This window comes from Gekko japonicus, unplaced genomic scaffold (genome assembly GCF_001447785.1).
Source record: "Gekko japonicus isolate JY-2015 unplaced genomic scaffold, Gekko_japonicus_V1.1 scaffold535, whole genome shotgun sequence".
Lineage (NCBI taxonomy): Eukaryota > Metazoa > Chordata > Lepidosauria > Squamata > Gekkonidae > Gekko > Gekko japonicus.
In genome coordinates this window covers 332,718-348,844 of record NW_015163621.1, presented here as the reverse complement: position 1 = coordinate 348,844, position 16,127 = coordinate 332,718, and the positions used below count along the sequence as shown (strand labels likewise).

Below are 16,127 nucleotides of genomic sequence, written 5' to 3'. Positions count from 1 at the left end.
GTACTGTGTATGCATCTCCATGATACAAATCTCTCTGGTTAATAAGAAAAGGGAAAGATTTTTTTGTTATAGTTATCATGAGGCATAAAAATGTTTGCCACAACAAATGTTCTTAAATATTGGGAAAGCATAGGACATAATTTAAATCAATACCACTGTGATCCCATGCAGACTTAAATGAAAGTAAGCTCCGCTGAATACAGTGAGCCACCGGTCTGACTACGCACACATAGAATTGATTTTTAAGTAAATTACAAGATATACATGCCAAAGGGACAAATCCTTCAAGTAAAAAGGGTGTGTAATTTTTAACCTGTGACAGTAGCCTTCCTATGACTGTAAGATATATTGAAATTCACCTCAGCTAATGTTGTCAACATTTTAAATTATTTATTTAGATATTTATACTCCAGTTCTCTCTCTCTCTCTTTCTTTTCTTTCTTCCGCCCTCCCCACAGGCCAGTTCAGGGCAGGTGCCATCATAAAATTCACAATACAACAAATCAACAGTTAAAATATATAATACAGTCAATATATGACAAAGACTGATGACTGATGAATACAGTATCATTGACGCCATCCTTAATGTATTAATTCACAACTAACTAGCTAGCACTTTATGTATTGAATTGTTTCAGATGGTTTTATCTTTGTTATAACTATTTTTATGTATCCTTGTAAGCCGCCTTGAGCCTGCTCCGGCGGGGAGGGCAGGGTAAAAATCAAATAAATAAATAAAATATATCCAAAAACCTATCTAAAAACAGTGATTAGTAAAAGACTGGTGCCTCAACACATCTCAGCAAGACATGGTTCCCAGGTGGCCATTCCGATCTGAGGTCACTGGAGGAGAGGCCAATAGCAGATGGGCACCTGCTACCTCAAATAAAAGCCTGGCGAAAGAGCTCTGTCTCGCAGGCCCTGTGGAACTCTAATAGGTCCTATCAGGGCCCTGATTTCTGATGGAAGCTCATTCCACCAGGCAGGGGGCAGAGCCCCAGTGGGGATCCAAAAGAGCATACATTGTCCTCTATTCATTTTTTTTAAATCCTCAGAGAGCCAGCATGACATAGTGGTTACAGTGGGCATTTGCACCTACACCTGTACTATATATTTAATACACATTCTGTGAACTGTAGCGAGAGATACTTATTTTTTTTTTCATCCAGAGAAAAGTCCACTGGATAAAATTCTCTTTCTATATACTGAATTTTGTTTCTAATCATTATGTTTACTATACCTTTTGGTGACATGTATTTGGGCCTCCCCCCCCCCCCCCCCCCCCCCCCCTCCTACAATTTCCCTTTGTTTCATTATTCCATGTTATCTGGTTTGCTTCATGATTATTGCCAACCACCTCATGAACCTTCTGTGACTGTGGGGAGCAACAGGAATTCCCCCCTTTCCGCTCCCTCAGGTAGGAATTCATGAACGGCGGGATTCGCACACGGGCAGCGCCGCCTGCTGCCTCGCAGCCCAATCCTAGGCACGTTTGCCTCAGAAGCCGGCCCCGCTGATTTCTGTGCGGCTTACTTTGAAGTCAGCGGCTGCCTCAGAGCCGCCTCGGGCACCTCCCCGCCCCCTCCTCCCGCCAGAATCCCAGCTCATAACTCTCTCGCGCTCGCCCGGCCGTTCCCTGAACCCACCGCCCCTCCCCGCCTCCCACCAACGGCCCGGCGGGTCCAAAATAGCCACTACGCTCCTCCCCCACTCCCCTTCTCCGCTCGCCGCCTGCCAAAGCGGGGGCTGTTCCTTGCATCAGGCTCTCCCCCCCGGGGTTGAGAGGCGGGGGCAGAGACTGTCCCGGCCGGCGCTGATCTCAAGCTCCGATTGGCCGCTGTCTACGCTGACGTCACGATCATGATGAGAATTAATGATCGGAGGCGCTGATTTCATTGTGTGACGCCGGGACCGACCCAGCCGAAACCGGCTGAATTCGGGAGGCCAGAGCCCCCCCGCCGGATCGGCCCCGCCCGCCCCACAGAGCACGGTGGGTTCGGCGGTGAGGGGGCATGGAAGGGTGGAGGGGCGGGGATGAGCGCGCGGCTCCTCAGAGGGGAGGGCACGAGCGGAGGAGAGAAGGCGGCTGGAGGGCTGGGCGGGCGGCCCTCTCCAGCCTCTGTGGGGGTTGGGATGGGAAAAGATGCCCCCTCAGCTGAGGGCTAGAGTGTGGGGGGAGGGGCAGGGAAAAACGAAGCTCAGCTTCAGTATGGTGCTCGCAGACCGTGACTGGAGGCGCGCATGCGCACCAACCCTTCGCTTGATCTGCGGCTGGAGACGGCGGTGTCACCCTCACGCATGCGCATAGCGTACCCGTTTCCGTCAGTTGCGCATGCGGGGCAGGGGAGGAATAAGTTCCAATTCTACGTGAGTGCGTGCCTTCGTCCTTTTTAGATGCTAAATCGTCATACGCAAAGTCCAACGTTTTTTGTAAGCCGGAGGGAAAGTAGCTTTTTAATGGCAAAATGATTTCACGCATGCGCATGTTGTTGGTGGTTTAGCGGGGTAATTGGCGCATGCTCGTCGCTGCTAGGCCGTCTTTCCTTTTGAATGGAACAAGAGTACGCATGCGTGATGGTGCATGAGCTGATTAAAGAAGGTTGTAAAAGTTACCAAGAAGATGGGGAATAGTGGTTTGGGTGGGAGTGGGCTTTTTCCCCCGGGCGCGATTGGTTGTATTTTTGTATATGAGCTCAGTTTGGAGAAGTGAGCTACGAGGGTTTAAGCATTCTAGAGGTAGTGATGATAATAGGGCAATGAGTATTAAGCTCTAGCATATAGTTAACTTACACGTATAATGGAAGGATTGGATGTATCTTTTTTCTGGTAAAATAATTCTTTATCAACGACCTTGATAGTATTTATCTGTATAAATTGGTCTTTATTTTAAAATGCAACTTACTAGGGAAAATCCTTATGTAGAGTTGCAGATCTACTAGTACGTAGGGGCAAAATAATTGGTAATGTCTGTAGACATGCTCCAGTGAGGTTTTATGTAATACGTGCCTCCCCATTCATAAACACATGGGCAGGATAATGCATGTCAAAATCAGTAATCATTAGTTAAATAGATGTTATTTCTACAAAGTGTCATAATTTATTCAGTGGAGTATGTTATTGATATACTGGTGAGTTCAAGTGGGATGCTGATCAGTTTTACAGTCAGTGAGCTATTATAAAATTTTTCATTGTTACATTTTTCACAAATCAGATTATTTATTTGTTTTTTACCCCGCCCTCCCAGCCAAGGCCGGCTCAGGGCGGCTTACATAATAAACTTTGGTTTAGTTGTTCCACAATAACAACTTATTTTTTAAATAACATGTATATGACAAGCATTTCTTTTGTTGTGTCAAAGTGAATGCTTTAAAAATACACGACCATTATTCAGCAGGTAAACTGACCAAATCTTTCTTTTACTGGTCATGGTCAACTCTATGAAATAAATGAAACAAAATGAAAGGTTTGTGTGGATCTGTGTTCTATGTGAGTCTAAAAACAAGTGTCTTCTAAATGATAGGGAACCTCATACTTGGAATATCAATCCTTTAGTATGGTGTCTTCAGTTCACAGATCCAGGGTTTGCTGTCTAGGGTACTGTGAGGAAACTTGTTGATTTAGTGTAAATCAACAAGGTTTCACATTGTTAAGGACTCACTATGTGCTTTTGATTGTGCTCCCTTTTCCCAGGCAGGCCTCATAAGGACTAATGTAAAAACCATGTTTTGCTGTCTTCCCTACAAACCAGAATTCATGCAGCTTTTAAAATCTCGGTTTGTAAGAAACAGAACAAATACTTGTTTGAATTAACTACTATACTTTGTGTCAAAAGTGGAAGTCTTTTATTAGATCACTGTATGTGATGGGATGGAGAGAGTGTGAATGGACCTGAGGTTTATTCATGTACTGAGAGCCATGTTAGAGGTACCTTGGCAATATCTCACAATATAATGCTACCATCCATTGTGGGCATCACCTCTGCTAGACCTGAAACATTGGCTTCCCGTTCTCATGTACATAGTTTTTCCCTTGTAAGGGGCAGTAGAGGTATGTATAGTTCATGTTGGCTGTGGGGGGGAAAAGACATGTTGTTGAGGCTTGGTGAAAAGTAGACTGTAATGGAGTCAAGATAGAGCAGAAGAGGTATAATGCAGGCTTAACTAGGTTAGACTGTGCAGTTGCAAAAGAAAAGGAAAAAAGCTCTGTTTGCACCACAGGCTACTTTGTAGAAAGATGTAGTAGCTGTTCTTCCTTTAAAAAATGATAAAAACAACCGCTTTCTCATGAATCTGGGTTACTATACTATAAATTGTACATGGCCTTCCTCCTCCTCGACCCAAGGCTGATGGAGCAGCCAGCAAGCATCTGTGCAGCTTCCCTCTCCCACTTGGAGGCCTGGAGCCTAGCTGGGATTTTCGCTGTGGGCCTACAATTCCCCAAATGTCCTCCAAGCTGGTCTATAGCTACGGTGGGGCTATTTGGGACTCTACCCCCTTAAAGGGACAGCCCTACAAGATTTCCCCCTGAAATCTTTTTTTTCCTGTCTTTTTAAAGGCACTATTTTCTCTAGGATCCTCCTGATGAATTGGTAGTCTTAAAACTCACTGCTGACTTATGGTGACCCTTTAGAGTTTTCAAGGCAAGAGACGTTTGGAGGTGGTTTGTTAAAGCTAGACATCCTCTTTTTTTAACCCAACAGGACCCAATTTGATCTGCAAAATGCATCCTTTTATTCAGTTATGATCTATAGATCTGTACTTTCCATCATGCCCAGCAACTTTCTCTCTCACCTCCCATCTCCCTTGTTTTGTGCCGTTCTTCACAACATCCAGCTGGAAAAAGAGTTCTGTTCAACTTGAAAGCTCCTTGTAAGTTTTAGTTGTTTGTAATAAACATATTACTCTGCTGTTGTCTTTGGATTTTTTTCTAATGGACCAATATAGCTAGCTGCAATTTTTTGGAAAGAAACATAGTAGTTTGAGGGTTTGTAACGTATGTATCTTGAGATATAGCAAAAATAATTTTGTACTGACAGAGTAGCAGTAATGACCTTTTTGGCTGACCTATTTGCTGACCTTTTTCTGCATAAGAATTATGATCAGTCCCCAAACAATTTGGACTAATGTCCATTATAATGAATTGTAACTTGAATTGCATGTTGGAGATACAAGCCAAGCAGCAATCTTGAAAGGCTTTTATCAGCAAGTTTTTTATATTGATTTTTCCTACTTTTGTGTTCACTAGCCATAGTTGGAAGTCTCTTTAATGAGTGTCCACTTCATATGCGGGTATTGATTTTTCCATCAAACTTTGAATGTTACCTTATGGAGAGAAATGCAGTCAGTGCATATCTCTTGAGATCCGAGCTGATAATACTGAAGGTTGGATAGATGCTTGTAGAAAAGAACTTGTGAGTAAGTGCTGACTTGGGGGTTAGTATTTATTTTAAAATAAAATATGGTGGCTTGCTCATCCGTTACCCTCCCCCCAGGAAACAATTGTGTATATGTTTGGTTTATTTATATAGAAGATTTATAACGCACCTTTCAGTTTAAAAGTAAACACACAAGGCAAGTTACAAACACTTCCAAAATTACATAAAACCCAAGTGAAACAAATAAAAATCAGCTGCGGCTAAAAAGTACCAGAGAAAAATGAACTGAAAAGGGCTTTCTGTGATTAAAGTTGCCAGAACATCTTCTCAGGAAGAAACCAGTGTGGGGTGGTGGTGGTGAATAAGTTCCACAGTGCATGGTGGAGCAAGTTTCACATGGCAGAAGTGGGTGCTAAAGGAGCCCTTATGTGGGTCACTCTGCCAATCCAGTTCTTTGGCTGATGTCAGAGAACGAGCCGGTATGTTTGGGTGGAGGCATTTCACCAGGTATCCTAAGCTAGGGCCATTCAGGTTTTTAAAGGTTATTACCAGCAATTTGTGTTTGTCCTGGAAGAACACTGGGTGCCAAAGTAATTAATACAGGATGGAAGCAGTGGTTGCTGTGTTGTGCTTCTTGCATCCAGCCCATGTAAACATCCTGTTTGCAACCTTGTCAACTAGCTGACGCTTCTGCATTGTCTTCAGAGGGACCCACACATAAACCCCATCGCAGTAGTCCGGGTGTTACCAAGACATGTGTGATTATGGCCAGGTCTGCCTTGTCCAGAAAACGAAAGAGGCTTGTCTGATGGATGCGTGACAGAGAGCCTTTTCAGTGGCAGCCCCACAGTTATGGAATAACCTCCACAGGTAGGAGGTCCCCTCATTGTTCATCTTCAGGAGGTGGTTGGAGAAAGTTTTCTTTAGGACTACATTTGACTGATTTATTGTCACAATAGAAGTCCCAAATAATAACAAGAAAAAGGAAGGGGCTGTTAGCACACACACAACCCGCTGAAAGTCAGGAAACCGCTGTCCAGATCTTGTGTAATCTGTGTGTGTGTGGGGGGGGACAATCAAAACACAGAAGGGGGCCTGTAAGGTAAGCAGCGCTTCCAGGCATCCACAGAGTTCCTTGGAGCTGGAAGTCAGAAGAGATGAGGGCAACAAATAGTCTTGCAATCCAAAGGAGGGGGGGCAGGAGAGGCAGAACCCAGGCGGGGGAGGGCACACAGGGAGGGCTGGGAAAGATGAACGCAAGGAGGGGCTGCCCTGGAAGGTTCCGTAGTGGGGAAGAGAGCCAGGAGATACTGAAAACAGGCTGTGGTGAGGACTGATTTATTTTTTGATTGGCAGTCATAATTGCAGTTTTTAAATTGTTGGCTTTAATGGGTTTTTACCATTGTTTTTGTTGTGTGTTTATGTCTGATTAGTTTTATTTATATTGTAAGCCGCCTTGAGTTCCACAAGGGAGAAAAACAGCTAATAAATGTTTTAAATAAAGAAAAAGCCACAGGTAGCATACCAATCAAGTGGGAAGAATGAGCTCCTAATTACTTTAGTTTCCTGGGCACCCAGGGCTACTGAGGCATTCAGAAGCACATCCGGACTGTGAGATTGCTCCTTTGGAAAAGAAAAAGCCACAGGTAGCATACCAATCTAAGTGGGAAGAATGCGCTCCTAATTACTTCAGTCTCCTGGGCACCCAGGGCCGCTGAGGCATTCAGAAGCACATCCGGACAGTGAGATTGCTCCTTTGGGGGAGTACAAGCCCAATTCTCACCGGCTTTTGCCTCCAACTTGCAGCACCTTTGTTTTGTCTGGAATCAACTTCAGCTTGCTTGTTTTCATCCAGTTTCTTCCAGCCTCCAAACAGTGGTTAAGCTCATTCACAGCTTCTCTAGGTCCTGATGGAATGGAGAGATGTCATCGACATACGGGTGACCCCTCACTCCAAATCCCTGTATCACGTAGATCAGTCATACTCATTGGTTCAGGAGCCACATGTGGCTCTTCTGAGCACTGTTTTCCCATGTGGGCAGCCATGTTTCAGGAAAGTGGGAAATACCCATGTTTCAGGAAAGTGGGAAATACCCACTTATGGTTGGCAGGCAGTTCCTACCTTGAAACAGGTGCTGCCAGAGGGAGGCGAGGAAGAGGAGGAGATTAGATTTTTACCCTGCCCTTCACTGCCCAAAGGAGTCTCAGAGCGGCTTACAAACTCCTTTCCCTTCCCCTCCCCACAACAGACACTCTGTGAGGTAGGTGAGGCTGAGAGAGCTCTGACAGAAACTGCTCTTTTTCAAGGACAGCACTTGTCAGAACTATGGCTTGCCCAAGTTCATCCAGCAGGTGCAAGTGGAGGAGCAGGGAATCAAACCCGGTCCGCACACTTAACCACTACACCAAACTGGCTCACAGGTAATGGATGGCAGGTAAGCTGTGAGCATCCCTCAGTTGTGGGCCCCATGCCAGGGATGGAAGTTAAAGGCCCAGCCTCTCTCGTGGCCCTCCACCTTTCTCTCCCGCCTCTGTGTGTTCTCATCCCACTACCCAGGTGGCTGCTAGGAGGAGAGCAATCTTGCCACAGAGAAGACAGAGTAAAGCCATCAGCACAGCAGCCACCCAGGAAAGGAGCAGAATGGCCACGGTGGTGAGGTGGTGATGGTTTTACTCCCCTTTCTTCACAGCCAGCTCATTCTTCTCCTTGGCAGACTCACTGTCCTGCCTGAGCTGCTGTGCCTCATGCTGGGGAGAGAGTGTCAAGGCAGAGAGGACAGTAAAGGGCTCACAGGGTTCTTGCGAAGTGAAGATTTGCAACATGGCTGGCTGGCTTACAGGAGGCTTTTGCAGTGGGAAGTTCGAGCAGCCTTTGTTTCCCTCGGCTTTCTTGCTGTTTCCTCTGCAAGAGGCAGAGTAGTTTTGGTCATCCTGCTGTCACCTGAGCTGCAAGCCTCCTTCCAGGGGGAGAGCAAGAAGGCAGCAAAAGAAGTAAAGGGTACCAGAGGTTCAACAGTGGTGTGGAGGGGGAACCTCTTCGTGCTTAGAATTACTCTTGCAATTTGGAAGGCTAAACTTATATACCTAATTTTAATAGCTGTATCTTATCTGTATCTTTGTGTGTGTGTTTGGTAGGGTGGCCCACGGGGTATACAGTAGTCATGTAGTCCTTTTGTGCTCTGCTAGTCCTGGATTAAGTACCTTTACTGTTGGAATTAAATAGTATGGGAGATTAGATGGAGCCATGCAGGATCCCATAGGTCAAGGGCCAAGTAGAAGTCATCCAACACCACTGTTGGGAGCTTTGCTTTAAACAGCGCGGTGCTAAGTATGCTTGCTTGGAAACAAGGCTCCGTTCACACATTGTCTTAAGCAGTATGGTTGCTGTTCACCCTGTAGTTGTGTGGAATAAATACATCATGATTCTCACTAAACATGTCAACAAAAAAGACATGTTGCCTGGAACAGCATGGGAATAAGTATTTCAGTAGTGGTCCCCATGCCGCTGAGAGTAACAGAAACCAGGCCTGAATCCCACCTACTTTACTCCAGGATAAGTAGGCCGCATTCAGATGTCAATCTTAATGAGCATTAAGGTGAAGATAGTACCCCTCGGCGGTGATTTAGAATCCCTGTTTGCGGGGAGGAAATGAACCACTTAACCCATGAGCTCGCATTTGTACATGAGTGGTAACCAGAGTTAGTATCTAACCATATGAGAAGAGAGAAAGGAGCACGGTAATGCATGAAATATCAGCAGCGAACCAGGTTTGTACGCATGCTGACCATTTAGAAGTGATGGCTGAATGCGGCTGTAGTTTCGAAGGAGTTTGCTATTCTGTTGCGTGATCTGCCCTTCCTAAATCAACCTTAGAATCATTCTCCTACCTCTTAAAACATGAAGATGCCTTCTCCTGAATCAGACCGTTGGCCTGTCAAGGTCAGTCCTGTTTACTTAGACTAGCATTGGCTGTCCCAGGTCTCAGGCAGAGGTGTTTCGCTTCACCGGCTGCCTGATCCGTTTAGCTGGAGATGATGGGGATTGAACCTTGAACCTTCTGCGTGCAAAGTAGATGCTCTGCCACTGAGCCACAGCCCTCCAATTCAGTTGTTTGCGATTCTCGTTTCTACAGATAAATCTTTTTTACATTGTTTTTAGCAATAGCAAAATTTCAGAGAACTGATACTACTTTAAGGGAGTGTATTGTTTAATATAGGGCACAACACTGTTGTCTCAAGCATGAGTTACTTTTAGATCTATATTTACTGTGGAACAGCTACTGGCATTATTAGTCTGGGTGACCAGATGACAGATCCAAACCAAATTTTCCATCATCAGAATGGTGCTTTCCAGCCTTCTGTCTCCCAGTGCAGCCCACTGATCTCCACAAAATGTTGCTCCTGGAGGATAAGGGACCCCGAGGAATGACGTGAAGGAGGTCTGTAGCAAGTAACAGATGGAAATTGTCCGTTTAGTCTGGAACCCAACCCTATTGTAGTGCTTCACGATCAAATGTGTGGTGTTTTCCTGTACTGCTGTGCTATTTATTCACATATGAGTGGATTGTTAGAAATAATCATTCAGATAACAAAACTTTAACAACTTCTTGTTTTGTGTGTGTGTGTGTAACAGCAGTAGTAGGGCTGATGTGGTTAGAGTGAGCTGTAGATTTCCTTGGTTTCTAGGAGCAGAGTTAACTTGCCCACTCTTAAGAAATGTATGTTTGTGGTTCTAATTTGATTTTGTAAAATAGTTGTCTAATTTTTTAATGGAAATTCTGTACCCGTTAAATTAAAAAACCCCTCTAAACGCCAACATTGTTCTTACAATAAATATGCACTATTTTATTTATTTTATTTATGTTATTTATAGCCTGCCTTTCTCACTTAGACTCAATGCGGATTGCAATGGAGTGAGTCAATACGGTTGGACAGAATGGGATATTCAGTGAACAATGCAATAGGAATTAGGGCTGTAAAACCAGCCGAAAGTAAAAAAACCAAAAACCAGAACTGAAGCAAAGAATGAGATAGTCAATGATGTCAAAATTGCATAGCCGGATCCTAGTTTCAGCAAGCCATGCATGGTAGCATAGACCACAGTCCCTGATAATTTATCTAAGTAACTTTGTGAAACATTTAGTACAATGCAACTCTATTGCTGGCATAGATAAGCCCTCTTGAATAATTGAGTTTTGCATCGTTTGCGGAAAGCCAGGAGAATGGGAGCCTTCCTGACCCCCTCAGGCAGGCCTCAGTGGAGAAGGCATGTGCCTGGGCAGTTGTTGATTTTGCCCATTTGCAGGTTGGCATCTGTAGAAGACCCTGCTCTGATGTTGTGGCAGAGTGTGGGGGAGAAGCAGTCTCGCATGTAAGGATCGAAGGCCACGAAGGGCTTTGTATGTAATAGCTAATCTTAAATGGAGCCTGGCAACTGATGGGCATCCAGTGAAGTGCCCGCAGGATGGGAGTAATGCGTATGCCAAAACAATAGTGATAACACAGTACAATGAGTACAGAAAACAACAAGCACTGTATAAATAACGCAGACCATGGAGTGCACAAAGGTCATGCAAAGGAAATTTATAACAAAAGCAAAAATAACAAGGGACCACATATATCAGTAAAGCAAGATTACATCATAAAATGTGCAAGTCCATAAATAGTATACATAAGTTCATAAGTAGTTGACGAAGACTCCGGATTTTGATCTTCGTTTCGAGGGTTCTTCTTCAAAGAGTTCGAACTACTTCATCAAGTACTGATAATGTACAGAAGACTTCAATCATGTATATGTAGGAAAAATCCTTCACAAAGCACTCATAAAGCACAGAAGCCTTCAGACTAGTAATACAGGAAAAATTCAGTCCTAATACTAATATAAAGCCGAGCATCCGATCAATAGTGGAACATGTTCTCAAATAGTAAGCCTCCATGGTCTGCATTATTTATACAGTAATACGTATGCGCCATCTAGCTCTTGATAGTAACTGAGCAAAGGCATTCTGCACCAGCTGGAATTTCAGAACTAATTTTGAGGGCAGACCAATGTACAGTGCATTACAGTAACTCCTCTTGATGTTACTGTGGCATGGATCCAGGTGGCCAGATCAGACATATCAAGGTAAAGGGCCATCTTTTGGGCTAGGCAGAGTTGGAAGAAAGGTTTTTTTGCAGATGCATTAACTTCTCCAGTAACAACACTTGGTCTAGTATAACCCCAAGGCTTGAGTCAGCAAGAGTCACCTGAACTCCATCAAACCCCCAAGGGTTGAGTCAGCAAGGGTCAGCTGAACTCCATCAAAAGCACAATGTCCTTCAAGACCTTCTCCTTCTCAACCTCTTTTTTCAGGGTTTAGTTTCAATTTGTTCACTGTTAGCTAAATTGCCACAGCACCCAGGCAGTGATTCAAGACCTCTACTGCCTTAGACATTAAAGAAATACTTATACAGAGCAAAAAAATGGAATATATGTATTACCCTCTTTATATTTCAGAAAAAAACTATCCCTTTCACTTGATTATCCACTGTAAACCTACTATACTGAGCCCAGAACTGGGCAAAGATACTGATTTCCCTCAGGAACCATACATGGGTCCCGGTCACACGGGCCTGAAAAAGTGGGGGGGGGGAGCGTGGCTGTTTGCCCCGGAGCACAATAACGTGCGGCCACCCGATCACACGTCCTGTCGAGGTCCCGTGGTTAGTGGGTGAGGTGCCGATCACACAGCTATCCAGCAGCGCGGCAAAGAAGCGGCGCAGCGCAATCACAGCAGCATTCGCTAGGCGCTGCTCCCATGGCAAATGGGTGTTCGTTTTACCAGTTTGTGCACATGTGCTGTTGGGCACTTTTGTGCATCCTGCGGAGACTGGAGGGGGAACCCTTGTTTGTGAAGGAACATCGGCGGGCACCAGATGCCACGGGAGTCCACTGGAAACGCAATCAGACGCCCGCCCTTGCCCCGCGGTGTCTGGAAACCAGTACCTCATAGGTATTGGGTTTTAGTCTGCATTTTTGGCAGGACGCCACGGGATAGCCACGGGAGCACTACGCTTCCCAGATGTTGCGGTATGATCACGCCCGGAAAATCCACTTATCATCCGTATCTTTAGCACGGCAAATGCTCCGTGTGACCGGGGCCATTGTTAGATATTTTTCTTCTGTGAATGGGATAATATCGATTGTAACTGGGGAAGTTAATTTGTTACTGATTGAATGGAAACAAACAAACTGGGGAAGTCCCATTCATTTCATTCATTATGGTAACGCAAACAAAGGGTGAAAACAGAAAATGAATGAATAGCATTTGTTACCTCCACTTCCTTTTCTACTTTCCCTTGCTCCTAGTGCACTTACAATTCTGTAGGCTAATGCTGTGGCCAGGCAGGTGGGAAAAATTGTTTATTCTCATAAGGACATAAGTAGAGCTGTCTGGTTCAGACCAGTGGTCTATGTTGTCTAGCATACTGTTTCACAAAGCAGCTGCCCTGGAGGGTCAAACGAACCAGGCATAGAGGTTGAGGCCTTCCTCCCAGTGCTGGTATTCAGCGGTTTGCTGCTTCTGTATATGGAAGTTCCCTTTAGTCATCGTGGCTAGTAGCCACCAATGGACCTCTTCTTCATGAATCTAACCCCCCTTTTAAAACCATCTATTTATTTTTGTGGCCATCACTCTGTGTTCTTACCCCACCCTTGGTGTCTAATGTACAGTTTCTGACTTGTCAAAGGCATCACGTCTCATTGCATTCTGGGAATTTTTAGTATCAGATGCTGGACATGACGATGGTTTTCTAGCTTGTACCACAGTGTGGCATCTAAAATGTTTTGGAAATAGTGTAGTGGAGGAAGGGGAGAGGAGGAGGATGCACTGAAATCAATGAGAGGGAAATGAATTCAATAACGGTAGTTAAAACAAAGAAATCTACATACATGTAATATTAACAGTAGCATGATCTGTGTTTTACATAGCCATTCCTCCATTTTTGTTCCACTGTAATTTTGGCAGAAATTGAGAAGTTATACATATAGTTGGTTTGTTTTCTTTTACCCAGGCTTTCTACCAAGTATTTGAGTAGAAAGTTTGTGTTTAATTTTCTTTGGATTGGGCATGTTTCTGTAGACTGGTACCCAAACGACAATTTTGGGTGGAAAACATGCCAGATATCATTGTAGAAACTTATGAGCTGTGCTTAAGAGCAGAAGCCATGGGGTCTTCCAGCATTCTCCCATCCAGGTCCTGGCCAGAACCAGGCTTACTTAGCTGAAGAACTTGGATGGTGTTGGGCATTTTCAATATTGGGAAGAGATATGCTGCTGCAAGTAAGAATGGATCCTTAAAGCTCATAGAATCAGAGTTGGAAGGGACCTCCAGGATCATCTAGTCCAACCTCCTGCACAATGCAGGAAATTTACAAATGCCTCCCCCTACACTCCCAGTGACCCCTGTTCCATGCCCAGAAGATGACAAAAAACCTCCAGGATTCTCAGCCAAACTGGCCTGGAGAAAAATTGCTTCCTGACCTCAAATTGGCAATCACCATTTTCCCTGGGTTTGTAACAAAGGGCCACAAGAACTCAGCACTGAGGCAACCCTTCCTGCCCTCCCTCTCATGATGTACCTAAGTTCACAGAATCAGCATTACTGTCAGATGGCCATCTAGCCTCAGTTTAAAAACCTCCAAAGAAGGAGAGCCCACCACTTCCTGAGTAAGTCTGTTCCACTGAGGAACCACTCTGACTGTCAGGAAATTCTTCCTAATGTTTAACTGAAAACTCTTCTGATTTAATTTCATCCCGTTAGTTCTGGTCTGACCATCTGCGGCAACAGAAAACAACTCTGCACCATCCTCTATATGACAGCCCTTCAATTTCTTAAAGGTGGTTATCATATCACCTCTCAGTGATAGCAGATCAACCGTTTGATCTTCTCATTCAGGGTTAAGAATGCATCTTTTTCTTGCAGTCCCTGACTGTGGTATCTGGAATGGAGGCAATTTCACTCTTGAGCATTAACTTTAACCATTAGTTCTTGGTGGAAGCTGCTATGAATGAGGGATACTTCATATGCAGAACCTTCCCCTCATAATGTTGGTCATGTATAAGGGTAAAAGAGAAGAGAGAAAGCTGGTTCTGTGGTTTTGTTCATTATGGTATTGATCGACATCTTTTAGGCATTTAAAAAGCATGGTGACTTATCCTGTGCTCAAATTGAAGTTATTCCTGACTGTGAAAACAGCTTTTTTTTTTAGTATGGACTTTTTTTAAAAAAGTAAAGCTAAGCAAAGTGGTAGTAGTTGAACTGCAATATTCAGAGTTGAGTTTGCTGTAGTCTTCTGCATATTTAAATAAATGAGAACCTGTTTGGTTTTTCCCCAAAAAGTTAAAATAAAATCTGCAAGTCTTAAATTATTCCAATTTTCAGAGTATCTTCTTTTATTTTTAGATGAATCTGCGTTCTGTATTTACTGCAGAACAACAAAGGATATTGCAGCGTTATTATGAAAATGGAATGACAAATCAGAGTAAAAATTGCTTTCAGCTCATATTACAGTGTGCACAAGAAACTAAGCTGGACTTCAGTGTAGTCAGGGTAAGTACTGAGGTCTTCCATGCTCAAATTTACATAACAGTATAACAAATACACTTGTTTGCTTATTTATCTGCAGGGCATGGAGCCATTAAGAAACTGAAAACTTCATTCCCTTGGAATAATGTGTGCTTTGTTTTTTTCTATTGACACCTTTTTTCCTACCCCATTGGCAGCTCTTTGTAATTTGCTCTGGTGTTTGAGAGAGTGCTTTGAAGTGCTTTCATCTTGTCCAGCCAACATGAGTCTCTTTAACATTTGAAGTCAGGGATTTTTGTTGAAAAATCTGGCTTTTGTGCCTCCTTGAGAATCTTACTAAAAATTCCGTTTGGATACTTGATTTAAAAAAACCCTAGGTTGTTTGAAGTGCTTTACGCATAAGTGTATACTTTAAACATCAGAGCTATATATCTTTTTAAAAAAAGAATAGCATGAGCATCATACCTCAGGGATATATATTTGGTTGCAACACCATGTACAGGCAACCCTGCGTTTGCCTCTGTGTAATCAATGAAATGACTGTTGGTTGCATTTGTATGTTGGTACAACATGCAAAACAGGGTAGGCATTTTGGTTCATGATTTGTTAGGCATAAAATGTGACGTGTCATCTGTTTAAAGATAGCACTTTCCTCCACTAAATGTGTGTCTTTTTTCATGTCTGGTAAGGAGGACATAGGGAAATAAAGGAAGATTAGGGAACTAAAGGAAGATTGACAGGTTCTCAAACTGGCTTGAAAATAAGGAAGAATCTCACCGGGTGAGAGCTTCCGCTTACAAATGCAAATCATGTTTTACTGCTATTCTTGTGGGTGATTAGGTACATGCCATTAAAGGATTGCTAACTCTTGTGGGTGGGGTGGGGAGGTGTGCAATCTCTGTGACTGGAATGGGTAATCTAGGAATCTGAAAAGTTTTGCTAGTCTCGTAGATTGCTTGTTTGAAGGAATTGCTTGATATTGCTGTCTGCAAGAAACAAAAGACCTCCTGCTTGATAGGAGAACCTGCAGATGGTGGTTCTTCTGCAGAATGGCCCCTCATTTTTCATCTGTTGTCTGTGTTACTAAGGTATGCGTATGTTGGGTGTGTGTGTGAGAATATTTGTGTGATTTAAAAATCCCACTTCAGGGGTTCATACGAAGTCTTCACAAGCCTTTCCTCGCTTGT

General features: G+C 43.8%; 1 protein-coding gene across 2 annotated transcripts in view; it reads left to right on the top strand.

Annotated features, from left to right (window-relative positions):
- Nucleotides 1-1,978: 1,978 nt before the first annotated feature.
- HDX (highly divergent homeobox) overlaps nt 1,979-16,127 on the top strand; it is a 56,692-nt gene continuing 42,543 nt past the window's right edge. The window contains exon 1 of one of the 2 annotated variants that reach the window (XM_015407456.1): nt 1,979-1,990. Coding sequence is in view for 1 of the 2 variants with exons in the window: in XM_015407455.1 (XP_015262941.1) it covers nt 14,818-14,964 (147 nt within the window). In the remaining variant the exon portion in view is untranslated. Of the gene's footprint in view, nt 1,991-14,817; nt 14,965-16,127 lie in introns of those variants that run through there. The other variant, XM_015407455.1, reaches the window with a different exon arrangement.